Source organism: Rhinoderma darwinii, chromosome 9, assembly GCF_050947455.1.
Source record: "Rhinoderma darwinii isolate aRhiDar2 chromosome 9, aRhiDar2.hap1, whole genome shotgun sequence".
Classification (NCBI taxonomy): domain Eukaryota; kingdom Metazoa; phylum Chordata; class Amphibia; order Anura; family Rhinodermatidae; genus Rhinoderma; species Rhinoderma darwinii.
In genome coordinates this window covers 43,826,579-43,854,040 of record NC_134695.1, presented here as the reverse complement: position 1 = coordinate 43,854,040, position 27,462 = coordinate 43,826,579, and the positions used below count along the sequence as shown (strand labels likewise).

The window sequence follows — 27,462 nt, the reverse complement described above, 5'->3', positions numbered from 1 at the left end:
CGACTTCTTCCTCAGGTACATACAAATGTTTACAAGCACCACAACCGCAAAGTGCCGGAAGTGATACAAATTATAAAAAAAAAAACTGTGAAAAATACATCATTAAAACAAATAATATGAAAAGTATTAAATCACAGATATATAGTCCACTAAACATCAGGTGTAATGATGTTATAATATGCAATATAACATGTAGCGTCCATGGCCACGGGCCGTTGGGTTTACTCACCTCCCGACGCCCGCAGCCATGGATCCGTGAGCGCTGGTTCCCATCTCCTTCCTAGGAGACGCCAGCACTCACTTCCGCTCCGGTCTGCTCTGTTCCGTAGGGTGCGAGCGCACGCTCGTGCCAGGCCTTAAAGGGCCAGCGCACAAAGGAAATCGTAATCATCATCAACTGCAATGATTTCCTGGTCTATAAGAAGTCCCCAGGCCTTCTGATCCTTGCCTGAGCGTTTTTAGTTTTCTTGCAAATGGTCCCTTAGTGTTTCACGTTCCAGTTGTTACCCGTGCCTTCTTACCTGTTCCTGTATCCCGTGCTGTTCTTGTTCCTGTGCCTACTAGTGTCGGGGTCGTGTCACGTCCTGTGTCATCTGCCACGTCCGGAGGAATCCGCCACGTCCTGTGTCATCTGCCACGTCCGGAGGAATCCAACACGTCCTGTGTCATCTGCCACGTCTGGAGGAATCCAACACGTCCTGTGTCATCTGCCATGTCCGGAGGAACTCGCCACGTCTGGCGCAACCTGCGGCATCTATGTCATCCCCCACGTCTGGCGTTACCTGCTACGCACTTCTCCATCTGTACCAGAGCTGCGGCTACTGTCTGGACTTTCCAGGTACCTTTGTGCGGGACATTGTATTGCTGGGGTTTCCTGTTGTTTGGCCAGCTGCCTCCCCACTACGGCGGTACGGCCTAGTGGGTCCACAAATCCGCCTCGCCACATAACATATACATACAAATGTAATTAAAAACATGTTTGAATTAAAATTTATTCAAATTTATTTACATTTATTAGTGTGTTGCAAACTCGGAAATGGATCAAAGGAAAGAGAGGGAGGAGAAGATGGGGAGGAAAGAGCCTAACGGGACAAAACTTGAGAGAAATGAAAACCAACCAACGAAGGCAAACAAAAGGGATGCCCCTAATCAATACAGGCTTTTTAAAAAGTGCGTGCCAATTGTGATGCCAAAGTCAATTTATAGTAAGTAAAGAAGGGGGCCAGAAACACAAAAATGCAAGGGAAAAAAAGTATATATGACTATACACCTGACACAACAAAATAGCCAAAGAAAAAAGATCACTGAGTAGTCTCGATAGTCTCATTGCAGGAACCCGTTTTAACGGCCGTCACTCAGATGGCATCCAAGTGACGGCTGTTTTTTACACGGCCCCATTCAATGTATGGGAGCCGTGGACATGAGAACGGTCCCATATAGGGCGAAAAAAAATACACATATCTGGCATCGCAGCGATCATAACGACCTGAACAATAAAGTTAACACATTAATTAAACCGCTGCGTGAACGCTGTACTAAAAAATACACAATAACAATGGCGAAAATCCTTTTATTTTCCATTCCTCCCACCAAAAAATAAGTCCCATCTACTCCAAAATAGTACCAATACAAAACTACATCTCGTCCCGCAAAAAAAAAACGCACATATAGCTACATCGAAGAAAAAATAAAAAAGTTACGGCTCTTGGAAAGCGGCGATGCAAAAACAAATAATTTTTGTTTTAATTGTGCAAAAGTAGTAAAACACAAAAAGAAACTATAAATTTTTGGTATCGCCGTAATCGTACTGACCCATAGAATGAATTTAAAATGTTATTTACCCCGCATAGTCAACGGTGTCAATTTGAAACAATGCTGAAATAGCATTTTTTTTTCAATTCCTTCCCCAAAAAGTTTTTATAAAAGTTAATAAATATAATATGTATTTTTTTCTGGTAATATAGTTTTACCCTAAAATAGACCTTTTATTTGTGATCGTCCTTGTCTACCGTAAATTTTACATGTCTATATTAGGGTAATTGGGTCAGGGCTAGCGTTACGACAATGATTGGCAGGGAACGTTTTTTTGGTGGTGGGTATTTTATGTGTATTTATTATTAATTTTTTTGCACTTTATTTTACTTTTATTTTTTTATTAATATCGTCTGTCCCTCAAAGGTCAGAAAACACCTTTGTGGACTTTTTTTATTTACTTCTTTTACACTATGTTTTTCCACTGTAACTGGGGCTGCACAGTGCTCATTGAGCACCATGTAAAAACGATCTGAAAAGATAGAAGCAGCTTTCGCTTTAGAATTTAGAAATAGATGCTGCTACTTTACTCCAGTATCTATGTAGCTTGGGACAGCGGCACAACAAGTGGATGAGATCCGCTTGATGTATACCACATTTCCACTCATTGTTAACTTTGCCATAAATAAGGCTTTACGGAGCAGCATTTCACTGAAGCATATAAACAGTAAACAATTAAATATTGTGGTCCCAAAGTAGTTGAAAGTTGGACTTGACGTTAGTTCTTTGCTGGTCTCAACCACCATCTTTTGAAGGATGTTTCAAAAAAATATTCAAGTAGATAAAGACTATGAGCATTTGGTATCTGCTTCTACAAATGTTGTTGTTTTTTTTTTTTTTTTTTGCTTCTTGGTAACGATTCTTGATTTATTTCTCTGTTATTTTAGATTAGTCTGTATGTGTAAGTGATGACAAAAATAACTACTGTTGAAACAAACTATAGCTGATAATGAAATTATCCAAAGGTCTCTAGGAGCTTTTCATAGCTTAGAAAAGTCACTGCATTAACAGGAAAGGCACGAATACTGTTTGCTGTGAGACCTTTTAGGAGCACACAGAAGCTTTCTTGTTTAATGCTCTTACAAATACAGTCAACTATTCCACGATACTGGACACCTTGCATCCCATCCATCTGCAAGCGGCTCTTTATAACATCCATTGGGTTTGCAGCTGCCCATCCTACGGTACCGGCACAACCACCAGCAAATAGTATAGTCCATGTGTCTAAGAAGAGAAAAACTAGGAGTTCATACAAATGTATTCTAAATTTACCAAAACGTGATTATGTTTCTAATTAGAAGAGATAGGAGGTATTGCTATAGGGGGTGCAGAGATAGCAGTGGAATCAGGCTCTGGTGAATGAGGGGACTCCAAAGGGCCCACTGCCACATAAGAAGAAACTAATATTAGAAATGGCACATTAGGTAGGGGGCCTTTTGCATTAGGGCCCAGGAACTTCAAGCGATAACTCCATCAATGGCACAGCTATTTTTTTTTATGCGTTTATTATGCAGAAGTTTGCACTGCTCATATACAGCCTCTCTGCTTACTACAGGCACATCTCTAAGAGAGTTTATGTAGAATTATTTATCATATCTGCAAATGGATTGCTCCGGAAGAAGCTGTTCAAGGCGAGACTGGAGTTGGATGTTTTATCTGTATTGCCACGTGGATTTTATTGATTGTATGCTAAATTTTACTGCTCGTTTAGGAGTATGAATAAAACCCTATAAAACGTCACTTGGCCTTTTTAAAGGAAATCAGTCCGAAGTTTTAAGGCCTCAAAATTATAGCAGAGGTGAAGGGCATTGTGAGCATACCTTTTGTTTTGGTCATGCAAGTTGAATGACAGAGAAACCAACACTTTATTCCCTTGGCGCAGCAGTCGCAAGTGCCACTCTCTTCGCTGAGTGACGGCTCTAGTGGCCAATCAGGATACCACTAGATCCGTCACGCAGAGGGGTGGGGCTGGCAGCATTTGTGAGTATAAATAAAACCCTATAAAATATCACTTGGCATTTTTAACTTTTCACTGAATTATATAACACAGTGAACTGTTAAAATATTGTGGTCCCGAAGTGGTTGAAAGTTGGACTTTGAAGGAGGTTTCCAAAAAATATTCAAGTAGACAAAGACTATGAAATGCATTTGGTATCTGCCTCTACACATTTTTTTTATTTTTTGCATTTTGGTAAAGATTCTTGATTAATTTCTCTGTGATTTTGTATTAGTCTGTATCACGATCTGTGAGTATATGGACTTACTAGGCCACACCGCCGTAGCGGGGAGCAGCTTGCCAAACAACAGTGTACCAAGTCTATACAAAGTCCAAGCACAAGGGTACCTGTAATAGTCCAGACAGTAGCAACAGCTAGGCACAGATGGTATTTAGACGGCAGGTGATGCAAAACGTGGCAGGAGGTACCAGGCTTGGCAGATGACACCAGACATGGTGCAACACAGCAGGCATAGCAGATGGCAAAACACGACTCCAATACTAGAGAGGGCACAGGAACAAATACAGCTCTTGCCCGTCCTTAAAGGGCCAGCGCGCGTACATGAATTAAATATGTAATTAGCCCATACTCACCCTGGGCTATAAGAAGGGCCCTGCCCCTTCCCTCATTGCCTGAGCATTGTTGTGTTTACCCATGTTAGTCTTTGCAAATGGTCCCTTAGTGTTTTCCAGTTCCCGTACCTGCTACCTGTATCCCATGCTACCTTGTTCCTGTGCCATAGAGAGTTAGAGTCGTGTTGTGCCATATACTACGCCTTCTGTTTTACACCCCGCCTCGTGTCTGCCTGCTGCAAAGGACCCACCCGAGCCTACCATCACTACTATCTCAATTACCACAGGTACCCTTATTCGAACTTTAGACATTGACTTGGTATCCTGTTGGCCAGCTGCTATCCCGCTACGGTGGTACGGTCCAGTGGGTCCACATACCCACAGATCGTGACAGCTGGCATCTCCTAGGAAGGAGATGCCGGCCAGCACTCACAAGTCCATGGCCGCGACCGTCGAGTGGGTGAGTAACAACAACGGTCCACGGCCATGGACATTACAGTATCCCCCATCTTACGCCCCCTCTTCTTGGGACTAGAGCGAAAGGAATTTCTTAATGAGGGTAGGGGCATTGAGGTTCTCTTCTGGCCCCCAGCACCTCTCCTCTGGACCAAACCCCTTCCAATCCATCTAATAAAAAGTCCTCCGTCCTACTTTCTTGAAGTACAGGATCTCCTTTACCTCGAACATATCAGAAGAACCACTGAGAGCAATTGCAAGGCTAGGAGTTTTGGTGTACCACAGGCTTCAGGAGGGACACATGAAAGGAGTTGGGGGTTTTGAGGGTAGAAGGAATCTGAAGCTTATAGGAGACAGGGTTAATTTGTTGCAGGATCTCAATTGGTCCGAGGAACATGGGAGCAAATTTGTAGGTAAGATAGGTAAGGTTCTTGTGGTCGGTGTATATCAGGATGGGGTGAGCTGCGCCCTCAAGCAGCAAGTTTGGCATAAATTGCCGGTAGAATGTAGTGAATCCCAAAAAACGCTGTATGGACCGCAGGCCCTGAGGACGTGGCCACACCAGGACGGACTTTACTTTCTCAGGATCCATTTTGAGACCCTGATCTGAGATGATGTAGCCCAGGAAGGGCAGGGAATTTTTTTCAAAAGTGTACTTCTCCAGCTAGGCATACAGACGATTCTCCCTTAATCACAGCAGGACTTGGCGAACATGCCTTCGATGTGTCGTCGGATCTGGAGTATTCCCAGTGGGTCCACACCCCGCATCATGACAGTATGCTCAGGCCATGGACCCCGCTGGTCAATTCAAGGGCATGTCACCCACCCAAGCCATGCAGGCGGACTTGCAGGATCTCTGAGCAAGACATGATCTCCGAGCAAGACAGGATCAACTTCTTGGGGCAGTGGACTCCATGGCACAGAAGCTAAGGACGCTAGCTGCTTCCCTTCCTGACGCTATGCAAGCTACTCAGATTGACCCTCCTGCTATACCTCCTGGCAGTTCCGGTTCAGATCACCGGTCCCGCTGCCATTACCTTCTCGGTTCTATGGAGACGCAAGTACGTGCCGGGGGTTTCTGAGCCAATGCTATATCCATTTTTCTCTGCACGCCCGAGCATATCTGTCGGACGGAACCAAGATCGCCTTCATCGTGTCTCTACTTGCCGGCAAGGCCCTGGCATGGGCTAACCCTATCTGGGAAGTCAGGGACCCGAGACCCAAGATTTCCAGGGGTTTGTGCGGTTATTCCGGACTGTTTTCGAGGAGCCAGGACGAGTCTCATCAGCAGCCACTGCTATCTTTAACCTTCGCCAGGAGGACACCTCCTTGGGCGAATACACCATCCAGTTCCGGACCCTGGCAGAAGAACTGTCATGGAACAATGTGGCCTTGGTGGCATCCTTTTGGCATGGTCTATCGGCCGAGATCAAGGACGAACTTGCTGCTCGAGATCTGTCACCTGCCTTGGACGACCTGATTCTGCTTGCCACTCGGGTGGATATAATGCTGAGGGAGAGATCTCATGAGGTTCGTCAGGAGAGACGGCTTCCTAGACTGGCACCCAACTTCCAGCAACCCCTCTTGCCTCCTACTACTGCTTTGCCCGAGGTTCCGATGCAAGTGGATCGGCTAAAATTCTCCGACGAGGAGAAACTGTGCAGCCGTACCGCTGGACTCTGTTTATATTGCGGCCTTGCTGGCCATTTCGTGCGTCTGTGTCCTCAGAAGCCAAAAAACCCCAGCGCCTATGTTTGGTTGGAGAGTCAACCCTGGGCGCTACTATATTTAATCGAGAACTCTCCTCCAAACTGTTCATTCCCGTAACCATCATTGTTGGCGAGAAGCCCCATACGGACTCTGCCTACCTGAACTTTAGCTTTGCAGCCAATTTCATTTGCCAAGACCTTGTGGATATTCTTCAGTTGCCCACTGTCCTGCTGGAAAGGCCGTTGATAATTGCCTCGGTAGATGGACTGCCATTGCCTGCTCCAGTTTTGTCTGTCACCAAACTATTAAGACTTCAAGTGGGAGCTCTTCATTTGGAGCTCATCTCCCTGTTTCTCCTGTCCAAGGCCGTCAACCCCGTGCTGCTGGGTTTGCCTTGGCTCCGTTTGCACACCCCAGTCCTGGATTGGAACTCTGGAGAGGTTCTCCAGTGGGGCCCCAAGTGTCTTAACCGCTGTCTGGGTCATATCCAGCCACCGCAGCCTCCTCCGCTACAGTCATTGGCAGGGTTGCCTTCTTGTTACTCTATGTTCTCTGATGTCTTCGATAAGAAGGAAGCTGAGACCTTGCCGCCACATCGAGCATGTGATTGTCTGATCGACTTGGTTCCTGAGTCGTCCCTTCCTCGCGGTAGAGTGTACCCTCTCTCCTTGCCAGAGACCCAGTCTATGTCTGCCTACATTAAAGCGAATCTGGAGAGGGGCTTCATTCATAAATCCTCATCCCCGGCCGGAATCGGGTTTTTCTTTGTCAAGAAGAAGGATGGATCCCTCCGACCCTACATTGACTACCGAGGCCTCAACCAGATCATGGTGAAGAACAGGGACCCATTGCCTTTGATTTCGGAACTGTTTGATCGCATGGGGTGCAAAAATTATTTCTAAACTGGACCTGCGGGGGGCCTACAATCTGATCCGGATTTGTCAAGATGACGAGTGGAAGACTACTTGTAATACTCGTGATGGGCACTATGAATACCTTGTTATACCCTTCGGCCTGTGTAACGCCCCCGCGGTGTTTCAAGAATTTGTCAATGACATTTTTCGTGATCTTTATGTTTGTGTTGTGGTGTATCTCGATGACATTTTGATTTTTTTTCCCCCGATCCAGTAACTCATCAGAGTCATGTACGCCAGGTGTTGCTTAGTTTAGGAGAGAATCATCTTTATGCCAAGCTGGAGAAGTACACTACCGTTCAAAAGTTTAGGGTCACTTAGAAATTTCCTTATTTTTGCAAGAAAAGCACAGTTTTTTTCAATGAAGATAACATTAAATGAATCAGAAATACACTCTATACATTGTTAATGTGCTAAATGACTATTCTAGCTGCAAACGTCTGGTTTCTAATGCAATACCTACATAGGTGTATAGAGGCCCATTTCCAGCAACCATTACTCCAGTGTTCTAATGGTACATTGTGTTTGCTAACTGTGTTAAAAGGCTAATGGATGATTAGAAAACACTTGAAAACCCTTGTGCAATTATGTTAGCACCGCTGTAAACAGTTTTGCTGTTTAGAGGAGCTATAAAACTGACCTTCCTTTGAGCTAGTTGAGAATCTGGAGCATTACATTTGTGGGTTCGATTAAACTCTCAAAATGGCTAGAAAAAGAGAGCTTTCATGTGAAACTCGACAGTCTATTCTTGTTCTTAAAAATGAAGGCTATTCCATGCGAGAAATTGGCAAGAAACTGAAGATTTCCTACAACGGTGTGTACGACTCCCTTCAGAGGACAGCACAATCAGGCTCTAACCAGAGTAGAAAGAGAAGTGGGAGGCCCCGCTGCACAACTGAGCAACAAGACAAGTACATTAGAGTCTCTAGTTTGAGAAATAGACGCCTCACAGGTCCTCAACTGGCAGCTTCATTAAATAGTACCCGCAAAACGCCAGTGTCAACGTCTACAGTGAAGAGGCGACTCCGGGATGCTGGCCTTCAGGGCAGAGTGGCAAAGAAAAAACCATATCTGAGACTGGCTAATAAAAGGAAAAGATTATTATGGGCAAAAGCACACAGACATTGGACAGAGGAAGATTGGAAAAAAGTGTTATGGACAGACGAATCGAAGTTTGAGGTGTTTGGATCACACAGAAGAACATTTGTGAGACGCAGAACAACTGAAAAGATGCTGGAAGAGTGCCTGACGCCATCTGTCAAGCATGGTGGAGGTAATGTGATGGTCTGGGGTTGCTTTGGTGCTGGTAAAGTGGGAGATTTGTACACTGTAAAAGGGATTTTGAATAAGGAAGGCTATCACTCCATTTTTCAACGCCATGCCATACCCTGTGGACAGCGCTTGATTGGAGCCAATTTCATCCTACAACAGGACAATGACCCAAAGCACACCTCCAAATTATGCAAGAACTATTTAGGGAAGAAGCAGGCAGCTGGTATTCTATCTGTAATGGAGTGGCCAGCGCAGTCACCATATCTCAACCTCATAGAGCTGTTGTGGGAGCAGCTTGACCGTATGGTACGCAAGAGTTGCCCCACCAAGCCAATCCAACTTGTGGGAGGGGCTTCTGGAAGCATGGGGTGAAATTTCTCCCGATTACCACAGCAAATTAACAGCTAGAATGCCAAAGGTCTGCAATGCTGTAATTGCTGCAAATGGAGCATTCTTTGACGAAAGCAAAGTTTGAAGGAGAAAATTATTATTTGAAATAAAAATCATTATTTCTAACCTTGTCAATGTCTTGACTATATTTTCTAGTCATTTTGCAACTCATTTGATAGATATAAGTGTGAGTTTTCATGGAAAACACAAAATTGTCTGGGTGACCCCAAACTTTTGAACGGTAGTGTATGTGTTTGAAAAAAAGTCTCTTCCCTTCCTGGGCTATATCATCTCCGATCAGGGTCTCAAGATGGACCCTGAAAAGGTAAAGGCTATTCTGGAGTGGCCACGACAAACACGACAAACATACAAGGGAATACAAGCAAGGGAAAGGGGCAGTTGCCCACGGCAACACCGTGAGCAACCAGAGTGGTGAACGAGCCGAGTCAAGCCAGGAGTGTGCGAGGTACCAAACGAAGAGCAGAAGAGTAGTCAGTAAGCCAGGGTCTGTATGGAGCAGGAACAAAATAGAAGGAGCTGTAGCTGGGCCAGGAAACCACACGAAAAAGAATAACAAGCAAGGAGGAACAGGAAATGCAGGTATAAATAGACAGAGGGCGGGAGCTAGCTGAGTCTGGCCAGGCTGCGATAGGCTCTCCCACTCCTAAGCCTGCCAGCCTGAGTGGTGGAAGCTGGAGTCAGTCTCAGGGATGTAGATTCAGGTGCTGACTGATTAATTAAGGGAGTTAACCCCGAAGCTGTGCCTGGCAGATCCTTTACAGTAACCCCGCTTTTATGAGGGGCCACCGGACCCTTTCTAAGTGGACCTGGCTTACGGGGAAACGCAGGTGGAACCTCCTGACCAATACCCCAGCGTGAACATCCCGGACGGGTACCCAAGTCCTCTCCTCGGGCCCGTAACCTCTCCAATGGACCAGGTACTGGAGGGAGCCTTGGACCATCTTGCTGTCCACAATCCTGGCCACCTCGAATTCCACCCCCTCAGGGGTGAGGACGGGAACAGGAGGTCTCCTCGAGGGAGCCAAGGACGGGGAGCAGCGTTTAAGGAGGGAGGCATGAAACACGTCGTGTATACGAAAAGACGGGGGTAACTCCAGCCGGAAGGAGACAGGATTGAGGACCTCAATGACCTTATACGGCCCAATAAACCGGGGAGCAAACTTCTTGGACGGAACCTTGAGACGCAAGTTCCTAGACGACAACCACACCAGATCCCCGACCATAAACAGGGGGTTAGCAGAACGTTTTCTGTCAGCCTGAGTTTTTTGTACGCTCTGGGAAGCCTCTAGGTTCTTCTGAACCTGGGCCCAGACTGTGCACAGTTCCCGATGAACGACCTCTACCTCGGGATTGTTGGAACTACCAGGTGAAACGGAGGAGAACCGTGGATTAAACCCAAAATTACAGAAAAAGGGGGAGACCCCTGACGAGTTACTGACCCGGTTATTAAGGGAAAATTCGGCGAGGGGAATGAATGAGACCCAATCATATTGACAGTCAGAGACAAAACACCTTAAGTATTGTTCTAGAGATTGATTAGTCCTCTCCGTTTGACCATTGGTTTCAGGATGGAAGGCAGAGGAGAAGGACAGATCAATCCCCAACTTCATACAGAGGGCTCTCCAAAACAATGAAACAAATTGTACCCCTCTGTCCGAAACAATATTGACAGGGACCCCATGGAGACGCAGGATGTGTTTGACAAACAAGGTAGCCAACGTCTTGGCGTTGGGTAGTTTCTTGAGGGGCACAAAGTGGCACATCTTACTGAAACGGTCTACCACCACCCACACCACCGACTTGCCTTGGGATGGAGGCGAATCGGTGATAAAATCCATGGAGATATGTGTCCAAGGTCTCTGGGGAATGGGCAACGAACGCAGTAAGCCCGCTGGTCGGGACCTGGGAGTCTTGGACCTAGCACAAACCTCACAAGCGGCGACGTAGGCCTTAACGTCTTTAGGCAACCCAGGCCACCAATAATTTCTGGTAATGAGGTGTTTGGTACCCAGGATGCCTGGATGACCAGATGGTGCGGAGTCATGATTTTCCCTAAGTACCCTTAGCCGGAATTGCAGGGGAACAAACAGCTTGTTCTCAGGAAGGTTCCCGGGAGCTGAACCATGATCAGCAGCAATTTCAGAGAATAAATCAGAATCGATCGAGGAAATGATTATACCTGGAGGCAAAATACAAGCAGGATCTTCCTCCGAAGGAGGGCTGGCCATGAAGCTACGCGACAGTGCATCAGCCTTAATATTTTTAGACCCAGCCCTATAGGTAACCAAAAAATTGAATCTGGTAAAAAATAACGCCCATCGAGCTTGTCTCGGGTTTAGCCTCTGGGCAGATTCTAGGAAAACCAGATTCTTGTGGTCGGTAAGGACCGTTACCTGGTGTCTAGCCCCCTCCAGGAAGTGGCGCCACTCTTCAAATGCCCATTTAATGGCTAAGAGTTCGCGGTTGCCAATATCATAGTTACTCTCAGTTGGCGAAAACTTCCTGGAGAAGTAGGCACAGGGGCGGAGATGGGTGAGGGACCTGGTACCCTGGGACAAGACAGCCCCCACTCCCACCTCAGATGCGTCAACTTCCACGATAAATGGCTCCATTTGGTTGGGCTGAACCAGCACCGGGGCCGAGATAAAGCACTTCTTAAGGACCTCAAAAGCCTGGACAGCCTCAGGAGGCCAGTGGAGGAGATCAGCACCTTTGCGAGTGAGGTCCGTAAGAGGCTTAGCGATGACCGAGAAGTTAGCAATAAATCTCCTGTAATAATTAGCGAACCCCAAAAAACACTGTAACGCCTTCAGGGAGGCAGGTTGGACCCATTCCGCCACAGCCTGAACCTTGGCGGGGTCCATGCGGAATTCATGAGGAGTGAGGATTTGACCCAAAAATGGTATCTCCTGTACCCCAAACACACATTTTTCGGTTTTGGCAAACAGTTTGTTTTCCCGAAGGACCTGGAGCACCTTCCTGACATGCTCAATGTGGGAGGACCAGTCCTTGGAAAACACCAGTATGTCATCAAGGTACACTACAAGAAATATCCTCAGGTAATTTCTCAAAATCTCATTTATGAAATTCTGGAAGACCGCAGGGGCATTACACAACCCAAAGGGCATGACGAGGTATTCGAAATGGCCTTCGGGTGTGTTAAACGCAGTCTTCCACTCATCCCCCTCTTTGATGCGAATAAGGTTATACGCCCCCCGTAGATCCAATTTAGAGAACCATTGGGCCCCCTGAACCTGATTAAAGAGATCAGGAATCAAAGGAAGGGGATACTGGTTCCTTACCGTGACCTTATTCAGGCTACGGTAGTCAATGCATGGCCTAAGACCACCATCCTTCTTCCCCACGAAGAAGAAGCCAGCACCTACCGGAGAAGAAGAGGGACGAATGTAACCCTTGGCCAGGGATTCCTGGATATACTCTCTCATGGCTTCACGTTCGGGACAAGAAAGATTAAATATCCTACCCTTAGGAAGCTTAGCTCCTGGTACCAATTCGATAGCGCAATCGTATTCTCTATGAGGAGGTAACACTTCGGAGGCCTCCCTAGAGAAAACATCAGCGAAGTCCTGAACAAACTCGGGTAGCGTATTCGCCTCCTCAGGGGGAGAAATAGAATTAACAGAAAAACATGACGTACAACATTCATTACCCCATTTGGTTAGCTCCCCAGTATTCCAGTCAAACGTGGGATTATGCAACTGCAACCAGGGAAGGCCTAGAACCAAATCGTACGATAATCCCTGCATCAACAGTACAGAGCATTGCTCCAAATGCATGGAGCCAACAAGGAGTTCAAAAACAGGGGTATGCTGTGTAAAATAACCATTAGCAAGAGGAGTGGAGTCGATACCCACTACCGGGACAAGTTTAGGCAAATCAATCAGAGGCATAGCAAGAGACATAGCAAATTCCACAGACATAATATTAGTAGAGGACCCTGAATCCACGAAGGCACTGCCGGTAGCAGACCTACCACCAAAAGAGACCTGAAAGGGAAGCAAGATCTTAGTACGTTTCCTATTTACTGGAAATACCTGTGCGCCCAAGTGACCTCCCCGATGATCACTTAGGCGCGGAAGTTCTCTGGCTGCATTCTTACGCTTAGGACAGTTGTTCACTTGATGCTTGTCATCCCCACAGTAGAAGCAGAGACCATTCTTCCTGCGGAATTCTCTACGTTGTTGGGGGGACACGGAGGCCCCGAGTTGCATAGGTATCTCTGAGTCTTTCGGGGAGGAACGAAGCAACGGAACTTCGGGAGGCATCATGGGGGAGTCGGAGGAGAAAACACATAAACGTTCATGTTGTCGTTCCCTGAGACGTCGGTCAAGTCGTACCGCTAAAGCCATAGCCTGGTCTAGGGAGTCAGAAGAGGGATAGCTAACTAGCAGGTCTTTCAGGGCATTCGACAGACCCAACCTAAACTGGCAACTTAAGGCAGGGTCATTCCACCGAGAAGCTACGCACCACTTCCTAAAGTCAGAGCAATACTCCTCAACAGGTCTCTTACCCTGACGTAAGGTCACCAGCTGACTCTCGGCAAAGGCAGTCCTGTCAGTCTCGTCATAAATAAGTCCGAGAGCAGAAAAGAAACAATCAACGGAGGAAAGTTCAGGGGCGTCAGGAGCCAAGGAGAAGGCCCACTCTTGGGGCCCTTCCTGGAGCCGGGACATAATTATACCCACCCGCTGGCTCTCAGAACCTGAGGAATGAGGCTTTAAACGAAAGTAAAGCCTACAACTCTCCCGAAAGGAGAGAAAAGCCCTCCGGTCCCCTGAGAACCGGTCGGGCAACTTGAGGTGGGGTTCAAGAGGTGCGGTGAGGGGAACTACCAAGGTAGCATCAGGCTGGTTGACCCTCTGAGCCAGGGCCTGGACCTGTAGGGAGAGACCCTGCATTTGCTGAGCCAGGGTCTCATGGGGGTCCATAGTGGTGTCAGGGACCAGGGTTGACTAGGTATGGGCTTGTTATTATGTAATGACCGGGGGGTAGGGAAACGGACAAGTGAGCCCTAATCTACCCGCCACTCTGTCCCTGCCTACTTGCAACGACCCACCCTAGGCGACGGGGTACAACTGGGCGGCGGTCCCTGCACTCAGTAAGTGCACGACAAACATACAAGGGAATACAAGCAAGGGAAAGGGGCAGTTGCCCACGGCAACACCGTGAGCAACCAGAGTGGTGAACGAGCCGAGTCAAGCCAGGAGTGTGCGAGGTACCAAACGAAGAGCAGAAGAGTAGTCAGTAAGCCAGGGTCTGTATGGAGCAGGAACAAAATAGAAGGAGCTGTAGCTGGGCCAGGAAACCACACGAAAAAGAATAACAAGCAAGGAGGAACAGGAAATGCAGGTATAAATAGACAGAGGGCGGGAGCTAGCTGAGTCTGGCCAGGCTGCGATAGGCTCTCCCACTCCTAAGCCTGCCAGCCTGAGTGGTGGAAGCTGGAGTCAGTCTCAGGGATGTAGATTCAGGTGCTGACTGATTAATTAAGGGAGTTAACCCCGAAGCTGTGCCTGGCAGATCCTTTACACCGCATTTGAATCCTTAAAAAAAGCCTTCACATCAGCCTCTATTCTTCACCACCCTGATGTGTCCCTACAGTTTTCGTTAGAGGTGGACGCTTCCTCTGTTGGTGCTGGTGCACTGTTGTTCCAGAAAGGTTCAAAGGGCAAGACTGTGGTATGTGGCTACTATTACAAGCTGTTTTCTTCCGCAGAGCGCAACTACTCGATTGGTTATCGGGAGTTACTGGCCATCAAGCTGGCTCTGCAGGAGTGGAGACACCTACTGGAAGGCGCAGTTCATCCTATCCTGGTCTTCACGGATCACAAGAACCTGACCTACCTACAGGCGGCCCAGCGGTTGAATCCTCGTCAAGCCAGGTGGTCGTTGTTCTTTGCTCGGTTCCGGTTCGAACTCCACTACCTACCTGCGGACAAGAAATGTGAGGGACGATGCCTTGTCTAGGTCATTTGAAACAGAGGACACTGTGGAGTCCCCACATAATATTATTCATCTTTCCTGCATCTTCGCCGTGAACCCTCTGCAAATTAGAGACGTTCCTCCGGGAAGGACTTTTGTGCATCTGGCAGACAGAGGAAGAATCCTTTGCTGGGGTCACAGTTCCAAGCTGGCAGGTCACACGGGTGCTCGTACGACCCAAGATCTAATCGCCCGCCAGTTCTGGTGGCCCACACTGCCCAAAGATGTCATGGACTTTGTTTCCTCATGTAGGGTATGCGCAGCAAATAAAGTTGCCCACTCCAGACCAGCTGGTCTGCTCCAACCACTGCCTGTGCCTGTTGCCCCCTGGCAGCATGTTGCAATGGTCTTTGTTACGGATCTCCCTCCCTCTGCGGGTTGCAGTGTGATCTGGGTGGTGGTGGATTGATTTTCTAAGATGGCTCATTTTGTTCCCTTGACTGGTCTGCCTTCTGCTGCGCGATTGGCCGATCTCTTCATTCAACACATCTTCCGTCTGCACGGCTTGCCCCTGCATATTGTCTCGGACTGAGGGGTCCAGTTCACCACAAAGTTTTGGAGAGCACTCTGTGGTCTCCTCAGTGTAAAGTTGGACTTCTCTTCGGCCTATCATCCCCAATCCAATTGGCAAGTCGAGAGGGTTAACCAGATTATGGAGAACTATCTGCGTCACTTTGTTTCCAGACGGCATGATGACTGGGTGCAGCTGCTCCCGTGGGCAGAGTTCTCCTATAATAACCACACTAGTAAGTCCACCACCTCCAACCCGTTCTTCATCGTCTATGGCCAACACCCTCGTATACCTCTTCCTGTCTCTACTATGTCCCAGGTGCCTGCAGCTGACTCTACCTTCAGGGACTTTCTGCAAATATGGCGACAGACCTGATCTTCTATCCTGCTGGCGGTGGACCGCATGAAGAGAAAGGCAGATACATGAAGACAGGCTCCTCCTCAGTTTCTTCCAGGTACGAAGGTCTGGTTGTCTTCAAAGAATATCCGGCTGAGGGTGCCATCCTGAAAATTTGCCCCAAAGTTCCTCGGACCCTTCGAAATCCTGCTACAGATTAACCGGTGTCTTACAAACTGCCTCCTACCCTCAAGATCCCTAACTCCTTCCATGTCTCCTTGCTGAAGCCTGTGGTCCTGAACCGCTACTCCAGGACTCCTAGTTCCGCAGTAGCCCCTGGCGGCTCGTCAGGGACTTTTGAAGTAAGGGAGATTCTGGCCACCAAGAAGGTGGGAGGAAGGACGTTTTATTTAGTGGATTAGAGGGGGTTCGGTCCAGAAGAGAGGACTTGGGAGTCAGAGGAGAACATCGATGCCCCTGTCCTCGTGAGGAAGTTTCTCTCCCACTCTGGCCTAAGTAGAGGGGGCGTAAGAGGGGATACTGTAACGTCTATGGCCACGGCCCGTCGTTCTGACTTACCGCTTGACGGCCGTGGCCATGGATATGTGTTCTCTAAAGCGTCATCCTCCAGTGAGGCGCCGGCACTCACTTCCTGGTATCGAGGCCGCCTCCCGGAGGGCGCACGCATGGTCTTAAAGGGCCAGTGCGCGCATAATTGCAGGAAGTCTGCAATCAAGCCCAGAATGCTACTGGACTATAAAAGGGGCTCTGCCCTCTTGTTCTTTGCCTGAGCATTGTTCGTTACCCAAAGTTTGTCTTGCAGTTGGTCTCCTAGTGTCTTCCAGTTCCCAAGTGTTCCCTGTTCCTGTATCCTGTTTCCCGTGCTATCCAGATCTAGTACCGTGCTGAGCTATTGTTGTGTTGTGTTGCATTCTACACCTATTCTGCTACGCCACGCCTGACGTCTACCCGCCGCCTGCTCCGAGCCTAGCCTGCCTTGTTACTGTCCGAGTTGCCACAGGTACCCTCTCTGAACTATAGACTCTGTACTATACCTGTTTGGCCAGCTGCCATCCCGCTGCGCGGTATGGCCCAGTGGGTCCACTGTAACGTCTATGGCTGGGGGTCATCGTTCAGAATTATCCCATGACGGCCCCGGACATGGACATCTCTCTTCACGGCGTCGACTCCCTCCAGGGAGATGCCGGCACTCACTTCCGGGTCCACGGACTGATTCCTGCAGGGCGCGCGCGCCCGCACATGCACGGCCTTAAAGTGCCAGTACCCGTCCAGCTGTCACCCATCAATTATTAGCTAAATGGCTGCTGGACTATAAAAAGGGGCTCTGCCCACTTGTTCCTTGCCTGAGCGTTGTTGTTATACCTAAGTTTGTCTTGCAAATGGTCTCCCAGTGTTTTCCAGTTCCCAGTGTTACCCGTTCCTGTATCCCGTGCTATCGGATCTACTGTAAAAGTCAAGTCGAGTCTTCCGCTGTATCCACAGTGCCACCTGCTGATAAAGTCAAGTCGTGCTTCCGCTACTGTCTACATTGCCTCAGGTACCCGTTCTGAACTATAGACATTGTTTTGTACCTTGTTGGCCAGCTGCTACCCCGCTACGCGGTACGGCCCAGTGGGTCCACGTGCCGTGACAGTACGCTCAGGTCATGGATCCCGCTGGCCAATTCAAGAGCCTGTCATCCTCCGAAGCCATGCGGGCGGACCTGCAGGATCTGCAAGCACGAGAGGATCAACTCTTTGTGGCAGTAGACTCCATGGCACAGCAGCAAGGTGCGCTAGCTACTTCCATCACCACTCCTATTCAAGCTCCTCCGATCAACCCTCCTGCTACACCTCCTGGCAGTCCCAGTTCGGACCCTCGGTTCCCTCGGTACTCGCTGCCATTGCCACCTCGGTTCCATGGAGACGCAAGTTCGTGCAGGGGATTTCTGAATCAATGCCAAATCCACTTTACTCTGCACGCCCAAGCATTTCCTTCGGACGGAGCCAGGATCGCCTCCATTATATCTCTACTTGCCGGCAAGGCCCTGGCATGGGTGATAACTATCATACCGTAAAAGTGTATTAGTGGCTGTAGGTTTTCGATAACCTCTTGTCTGAACCCTCCCCCCATTCTATCGTTACATATACATCTAGGAATTCAATTTCCTGATTTCCAAACTTGTACGTAAAACTCATATACATGGTATTTTAATTCAGATAATTTACAAATTCTAAAAATTCCTCCTGCATACCAGACCACACTATAAAATTGTCATCTACAGTTGAGGAAATAAGTATTTGATCCCTTGCTGATTTTGTAAGTTTGCCCACTGTCAAAGTCATGAACAGTCTAGAATTTTTAGGCTAGGTTAATTTTACCAGTGAGAGATAGATTATATTTAAAAAAAAACAGAAAATCATATTGTCACAATATATATATTTATTTGCATTGTGCACAGAGAAATAAGTATTTCATCCCTTTCGCAAACAAGACTTAATACTTGGTGGCAAAACCCTTGTTGGCAAGCACAGCAGTCAGGCGTTTTTTGTAGTTGATGATGAGGTTTGCACACGTTAGATGGAATTTTGGCCCACTCCTCTTTGCAGATCATCCGTAAATCATTAAGATTTCGAGGCTGTCGCTTGGCAACTCTAATCTTCAGCTCCCTTCATAAGTTTTCGATGGGATTAAGTTCTGGAGACTGGCTAGGCCACTCCATGACCTTAAAGAGGCTCTGTCACCAGATTTTGCAACCCCTATCTGCTATTGCAGCAGATAGGCGCTGCAATGTAGATTACAGTAACGTTTTTATTTTTAAAAAACGAGCATTTTTGGCCAAGTTATGACCATTTTTGTAGTTATGCAAATGAGGCTTGCAGAAGTCCAAGTGGGTGTGTTTAAAAGTAAAAGTCCAAGTGGGCGTGTATTATGTGCGTACATCGGAGCGTTTTTAATACTTTTACTAGCTGGGCGCTCTGACGATAAGTATCATCCACTTCTCTTCAGAACGCCCAGCTTCTGCCTGATCACTGCTGTGACGTCACTCACAGGTCCTGCATCGTGTCGGACACATCGGCACCAGAGGCTTCAGTTGATTCTGCAGCAGCATCGGCGTTAGCAGGTAAGTCAATGTAGCTACTTACCTGCAAACGCTGATGCTGCTGCAGAATCAACTGTAGCCTCTGGTGCCGATGTGTCCTCGCTCGTCTGACACGATGCAGGACCTGTGAGTGACGTCACAGCAGTGATCAGGCAGAAGCTGGGCGTTCTGAAGAGAAGTGGATGATACTTCTCATCAGAACACCCAGCTAGTAAAAGTATTTAAAACGCCCCGATGTACGCACATAATACACGCCCACTTGGACTTTTACTTTTAAACACACCCACTTGGACTTTTGCAAGCCTCATTTGCATAACTACAAAAATGGTCATAACTTGGCCAAAAATGCTCGTTTTTTAAAAATAAAAAACGTTACTGTAATCTACATTGCAGCGCCTATCTGCTGCAATAGCAGATAGGGGTTGCAAAATCTGGTGACAGAGCCTCTTTAATGTGCTTCTTTTTGAGCCACTCCTTTGTTGCCTTGGCTGTATGTTTCAGGTCATTGTCGTGCTGGAAGACCCAGCCACGAGCCATTTTTAATGTCCTGGTGGAGGGGAGGAGGTTGTCACTCAGGATTTTACGGTACATGGCTCCATCCATTCTCCCATTGATGCGGTGAAGTAGTCGTGTGCCCTTAGCAGAGAAACACCCCCAAAACATAATGTTTCCACCTCCATGCTTGACAGTGGGGACGGTGTTCTTTGGGTCATAGGCAGCATTTCTCTTCCTCCAAACACGGCGAGTTGAGTTAATGCCAAAGAGCTCAATTTTAGTCTCATCTGACCACAGCACCTTCTCCCAATCACTCTCAGAATCATCCAGATGTTCATTTGCAAACTTCAGACGGGCCTGTACATGTGCCTTCTTGAGCAGGGGGACCTTGCGGGCACTGCAGGATTTTAATCCATTACGGCGTAATGTGTTACCAATGGTTTTCTTTGTGACTGTGGTCCCAGCTGCCTTGAGATCATTAACAAGTTCCCCCCGTGTTGTTTTTCGGCTGAGCTCTGACCTTCCTCTGGATCAAGGATACCCCATGAGGTGAGATTTTGCATGTAGCTCCAGATCGATGTCGATTGACAGTAATTTTGTATGTCTTCAATTTTCTTACTATTGCACCAACAGTTGTCTCCTTCTCACCCAGCGTCTTACTTATGGTTTTGTAGCCCATTCCAGCCTTGTGCAGGTCTATGATCTTGTCCCTGACATCCTTAGAAAGCTCTTTGGTCTTGCCCATGTTGTAGAGGTTAGAGTCACACTGATTAATTGAGTCTGTGGACAGGAGTCTTTTATACAGGTGACCATGTAAGACAGCTGTCTTTAATGCAGGCACCAAGTTGATTTGGAGCGTGTAACTGGTCTGGAGGAGGCTGAACTCTTAATGGTTGGTAGGGGATCAAATACTTATTTCTCTGTGCACAATGCAAATAAATATATATAATTTTGACTATGTGATTTTCTGTTTTTTAAAAAAAAATATAATCTATCTCTCACTGGTAAAATTAACCTAGCCTAAAAATTCTAGACTGTGGGCAAACTTACAAAATCAGCAAGGGATCAAATACTTATTTCCTTCACTGTATATAATGCAAATATAATTGCAAATGTTTAGCATAGGGATTAGATAGGTTGTAAATCATTTGTTCTTCTAAATCAGCTAGAAATAAGTTGGCAAAGGTTGGGGCCACTGAGGTACCCATCACCGCTCCGGATTTTTGACAATACCAGATGTCATCAAACTGAAAAGAATTATGACTTAACACATATTGCAGTGCTTCACAAATGAAATCAATAAACATGGAATCACCTTTTGTATACTGTAATTGGCGTCTAACTGCCCGTACACCCGCATCCTGTGGGATGCGGGTGTATAGGCTTTCAACGTCAATACTAGCCAATTTAAAGTCCTGCTGCCAACCGAAACCCATCAAAATTGACAGGAAATCCTGAGTATCTTATAAATATGAAGGAATGTTTCTCAATAATGGGCGCATTACCCAATCCAAGTAGCGTAAAAGTGGCTCAATAACTGACCCAATTCCTGCTATGATTGGGCGTCCCGGGGGAAATACAATAGATTTGTGTACCTTCGGGATGAAATACCAGTATGGTCTTTTTGGGAATGGTGTAATTAATTTTTCTGCAAAACTTTCAGAGAAAAAAACACCCTTAACTCCCTTTCTTAATAATGATTTCAATAACCTTAAGTACAACGATGTTGGTTCTAATGCTTGTGAGTGCTGGCCTTTCATCTCCCCCTTGCCGTATAATTCCCCCCAGCATCGGCCGATCACTTTTAAATTAGTGGGGGGCAGAAAGCTGAGCACAGTATAATCCCTTCCCATAGAGCCCTCGTCAGTCATCAAGATTCTCAGAGCCCCCCCCTTGCAGTATAACCCCCCCCCCCCCCAGCGTCGACTGATCACTTTTAAATTAGTGGGGGCAGGAGGCGGAGTACAGTAAGTGGCGCTCTGTCAGCCTCACCTTACAAATCACAGGCCGCTTTGCTCCTCCTGCTGTTCTGCCCCTGCTCCTCTCTGGTGGTGAGGGCTGGGTCAGAGAAGAGGAGTATTCTAGCAGACGTGCACCGATCGTGCTGCACATGTGCTAAATAAGTGCTGCCTTGCCCTGCCCCCCCCCCTACGGCTCTGTGCGACATGGTGATCGTTCCGAGTTTCTATTTAATTGTACGTTGGGCTGCCCTAAGTCCCTGGTGCCAGTGACATAACTGTACGTTGGATGTTGTCAAGGGGATAAAAAGAATGTGCTATACTTTGCTTTCAGCAGGCTATACGGACGGGATATACAAGCTGCCCATACAGCCCATTGATTAGGACTATAGTCTCTAAGTTGTACTTTATAGATCTTTAGTTTTCTTTACTACATGAATTGAGTGACCAGTGTAAACTCCCTGATTGTCTTACCTGGTATTTTTCCATCACTAGCCATCCATTTGCAAAGTATTTCATAAGTTAAGAAATATAATCCAACAGTGGGCACATCCCGTAGAACCAAAGCAGTTGACCCTCTATAGAGACCTGTGACGCCCTCTTCTTTAAATATGCTCATGGCACAGTGAACAGACCCACGATACTGAATGTGTTTATTGTCTGGCTTCGCTTGTCTCTTGAATGACTGGGTTTGGTTCTGCATCCTCACCTTTATTAGGTCAACTGGAGCTGTAAAATACACCTGCAGATATATAAATGTATACAGCTGTTTGTTTGGCTAACGTTCCAGTTGAACTTACTTAGAATACAGCAAAATATGTTTAGATCACAAATGTAATTTTCTATACCATTAAATAGATTTAGGAGAGATTTACTGTACCAGAGTACCATGCAGCACTACTTTTCCTATCATGAAATTAGTGTATGTTCCCTATTTCCTGCATTTGACTCTGTTTTTTTCTGCTATAACATCTGGTCAAGGCTTTTGCCTGTCAGACTTGACTTTCCTATAATTCAGTGTTCCTAGTCCATACAATACAGGTCAGTTGCCTGTTTTGAACGCCCTGCCACTGTCCACCTCAAGCTTTTGTGAGCAACCTAGAGTGATGACAACTATAGGGTGGCACATAATTTGGCTAGGAGTAAACTTGACTATCTTTTCCATTTTACCTTCTTCTGGAGAGCTTACTACTTGTTATTGGTAACACAGTAAGTGCATAATCCATCCTAACAAGCAAAAAGTAATTGAATTTTACCTGTGTATTTTTAGTAAAGTCCTGTCATCTCAGCTGCTATATTAAGACAGTACCTGCTACGCAGACATGTATACAGAGCCACCATCACAAAGCATCCATCCTACTAATTTGACTTTTATAGAATATCCTCTGGTCATTTGTCATGTTGTGATGTTGATTGCTAAATTAAAACTGAAATCAAGTTAAATGGTACATGATCTGTACAATACTTACAAAGTTAGCATGTCTGTGTACACATATATCACTTGTGCACCGCCAGTTGAATTATGCCTGAGCCAGACACAACTGATAACAAATTTGTGCAGTCACACACTAGTCCAGCGCCATAGACTGAGACATCCAGCATCAAAACCGATGCATTGGTATCCGAGCTCTACACCTACCTGTTGGAGGAATTGCGGTTGTAGAGGATACCTATACCATACCCTATGGAGTTGCCCAATCTTAAAGAGGCTCTGTCACCACATTATAAGTGTCCTATCTCCTACATATGGAGCCACATACACAGCGATTCTGCTTGATTAACGTTAATCCAGTGTCCTGATAATGAATACACATGACCATTCAGCCTGGACGTCATGTGTATTCAGAATCCTGACACTTTTGACTCTTTTCTTTGAGATTTCCAGCAAGGGAAACAAAATCTCGTTTACCTCCGTAATCTCGCGAGATTTCGTTTCCCATGCTGAAATCTCACAGAAAAGATTCAGAAGTGTCAGGATTCTGAATACACATGACGTCCAGGCTGGATGGTCATGTGTATCCATTATCAGGACACTGGATTAACGTTAATCAAGCAGAATCGCTGTGTATGTGGCTGCAGATCATGTTCTAGTAAGAACGCGATTCTGCTGTGTAAATGAATGGAGAGGAGTGCATGATGCCGATTGGTCAGCGTCACACACTCCTCTGTACAACGCCCAATTTGGTCGAAAGTAAAAATACGCCAACTTGGGCATTAAGCAACTCATTAGCATAAACCAAAATCGATCGTAACGTGGTGAAAATAGATCGTTTTTTTTAAATAAAAAGCATTACTGTCACCTACATTATAGCGCCGATCTGCTTATGTAGGAGATAGGGCACTTATAATGTGGTGACAGAGCCTCTTTAACATCCTATTGGAACTCTGTCTTCCGCCTATTATCTGATATATTAAACTTACAGATTACTGCTTTACCCCAACTGGCCTTATTGTTCATGGGTATTCAAATGATACCGCTGAAACACAGAATCTTACTTCTAATTGCTAAATTAGTTTTAGCAAGGCACTGAAAAAGCCAGATTGCCCCTACTATTACAGAAGTAATTTCCTTAATCAATACCACATATCTTTATGAAAAGATTATCACATATGGTGCAAATACTTTTAATTCCTTCTCTTGTATTTGGAGCACTTGGACACAAAACTCAAACTACAATACGTCATGTCCACAATGAATCCACTCTTTGTTATTGTTGTTTATGTTCACCCTCAATACAATGTTTGCAATGCTTTGATATTGTCCACCACTATTGGACTGTTTTGTATACATTATAACAAAAAATTCTTAATAAAGGAATATTTAAACAAAACTGATGACTTGGATGCCAGAACTGCTCCCATAGGAAAGGAACGGATCAGTTCTACCATCAGTTTATCGTCAGTGTTATTGTACCGCACCGGAGGGAAACAAAACCGGATACCCGGACATATGCAAAGGGACCTGTGAAAGTTTGAAGACATTGGATCTATCTCTTTTTTTCAAACCACTAACAAATCTCACTTAAATATTTAAGATATCCTAACTTTCCCTTTTGTTAGCCTTATTTTCTGTAGGGTAAACACATTTCAAAACTTAATTGTCATTTCCCACTTTAGCCAATCCTACTGCCTTCTTGCTACCTTTTATTTCTTAAGGTACTCAAAACATTTCAAACCAGTATCGAACGATCAAATGGTTTGAAAAGTCACTGCCGATGATCTGATGCACATTATCATCAGGAAGATCCTCACATTGAATGGGGAGTAGTTCCCTCCTGACCAGTAGCGTCATTGTTGCCTAGCAATGACTCTTGCGAAAGGCTGTGCTAGGCGGCAATGTCTATTTTAAATGTAAATTCCACTACAAAACTCACATTAACATTTATAGGTCATGTCACTGATAATGACCATTTTTATGGTGTCATCAAAGATAAAGATCAACAACAAACAATTGTTTTTCCACCACAAACAGCTAATCAGTATGGATTTCCTCAAGGCCCTTTTAAACTGGGAAATTATCGGGCAGACAAGTGTTCAACCTTGGTTGAACTTGATGGACATGTGTCTGTTTTCAACCGTACCAAATATGTAACTATGTAACGCTCGTTGCCGATAATTGCCCCACGTAAACAGCGCAGCGATCAGCAGATGAACAACGCTTGTTCATCTGCTGATCGTATCGCTTTAAACTGAAATATTATCGTTGTCGGAAGCACATCTCCCTGTGTAAACAGGGAGACACGCTGCCGACATGATAATAATGTATGGTGACGAGCGATCTCGTTCAACGGCGCTCATTGCAGCAGCCAAAATTGTCCGGTGTAATAGAGCCACCACACATGAGATTTCCTGAGATCAGCTTATCAGAGAAGGAGCCAAGGTCTGAGGAGTTATCTGAATCGCTTGTCCCCATACATTTTTATCATTTCGGCAGCAGATCTTCCTGTTTACCATGCTGCTGACAAGGATAATAGTTTCTGCATTTGAAAAAATGAAAACGCTCATTCATCGGCTGATCGTTGCCCTGTTTACACAGGGCAATTATTGGGAACGAGCGTTCTGTGAATGCTCGTTTGCCTGATAATTGGCCAGTGTAAAAGGGCCTTAACTGTTCAAACAACTTATGCTGATCTAATATAGGTATATATCTACCTGATATAGATTAACTTTCTAATTTACTTACTGTTAAAATATGGTTGTTTTATCCATGCAAATTATGTATGCTACAGTTACTGCCACTAGGTGTCTCCCTTCCTGTAATCTGCTGTCCAACCCTTGTTGTCGAGCATTATCCGACCCTGGCTACAGAAGGTGGGGGTGTGTCACTGCACTGCCTGCCTATATAAGTCTTTGGAGAGGGAGGGGAAGCAGCAGGAGGGAGCACAAAGTGAGTCAGCAACTCACACTGCATGGAACTCTATGGAGGGGAAGGAGGAGCAGAGAGAAACACACAGATGTGCTGGTAGGATTTCTATATTACACCAGTGCTGGATTCTCAGCTACACTGGTCTGTACTGCTGTATAATGTCCTCCATGCTACTGCTGCCTCTACATATGTGATAGTTTGAGATAGGACACCAACATTCTTCTCTGTTTGCAGTGTTTAGAAAGACAGAAATGTATCGCTCTTAGTATACCGCTGCCATCACGGGTTGGGAATTAACCAGGCGATATATGCAAAAGTATTTCTCCAAGTTTCAGCCTATTGTACTGCCTTGTGGCCCCTTTTTATTACAGTGTATGGAAGACATGTTAGCTGTTAGGCTCCGCCCACTAGCTTTGAGACAACTGAAAATTAGAGATAGAGACTGCAGAGGGGAAAACAGCTAAAAAAAAATGCCACATACAAGTCATATAATGGCTAGAAATAGTGTTATTCCTCATGTACATACATATATTAAATAACTTCAAAAGCTAGAAAACTATTAAAAGCAGACACGCAACACTCACTTGTACTACTCCAGAAAAGCAGCCAGCTAGAAAAACTTGATGTTTTTGTGGCGGGGTTTTCCAGTCTTTACACTCTGTGCCCCTTATATATAGTAATGCATTACTGTATGATCCAAATATTAAAGCATTACTGACGGCCACACTGCCAACTGGAAAACTCATTCCTTTAAAAAATCCCCGAATCTAAGAAAGTCAAGATAGAAAAAATCTGAAATAATAAATAATATTGGTGTTTTTTTCATACATTTTTATTGTTGTTTTGAAAATACATTTCTTAATTTACGTTAAAGGAAATTAATCTGGTAATCCTCTAGTCACCTAGGATACCAGATAACACTGGGTTTTGTAAAGACAATCTCATTAGCCAATGTTAATGTTTAAATATAATATAAACATTATCCAGTGGTTCTGTTAGTTATTAACAAATAACCAAAAGTATTAATATACAGATATTTTTATAGTTTCTGTGTTTTAGTGGCATTAAAGGGGTTGTCCCGTCCCTAAAAATTGATGGCCTATCCTCAGGATAGGCCATCAATATCTGATCGGTTGGGGTCCGACTCCCAGGACACCTGCCGATCAGCTATTTTGAAGGGATGCAGCGCTTGTATTTATCTGCTTGTGAATCACTGAAATGCTTGTAGCGGCCGTTCACAGTATTACAGACTTCTCCCATTCACTTCAATGGGAGAAGGCTGCAGTACTGTGAACCGCCGCTACAAGTGTGACGGCGATTCACAGTATGAGCAGATAAGGAATGACAGGCCCTTCAAAACACAACCGGAAGTTGGATCCCGACAAATAAGATATTGAGGGCTTATCCTAAGGATAGGCCATACATTTTTAGGGACTGGACAACCCCATTTAAATAGCATCTGATCACAATATACAATATATATCAATAGACACTCACTCTTTCTTTCTTGTAAGTCTTCACTAGGCAATCTACAATTCCACGGTAC

At 45.8% G+C, this 27,462-nt stretch overlaps 1 protein-coding gene across 1 annotated transcript; it reads right to left on the bottom strand.

The window, feature by feature from the left end:
• Positions 1-1,051: 1,051 nt before the first annotated feature.
• SLC25A45 (solute carrier family 25 member 45) lies at positions 1,052-27,462 on the bottom strand. The gene is made up of 4 exons (XM_075836941.1): positions 27,414-27,462; positions 26,501-26,683; positions 22,025-22,292; positions 1,052-3,036 (listed from the first exon to the last, which is right to left on the bottom strand). Exons 2-4 carry the CDS (start codon positions 26,660-26,662, stop codon positions 2,768-2,770), a joined length of 699 nt encoding a protein of 232 aa, XP_075693056.1. The 5' UTR covers positions 26,663-26,683; positions 27,414-27,462; the 3' UTR covers positions 1,052-2,767.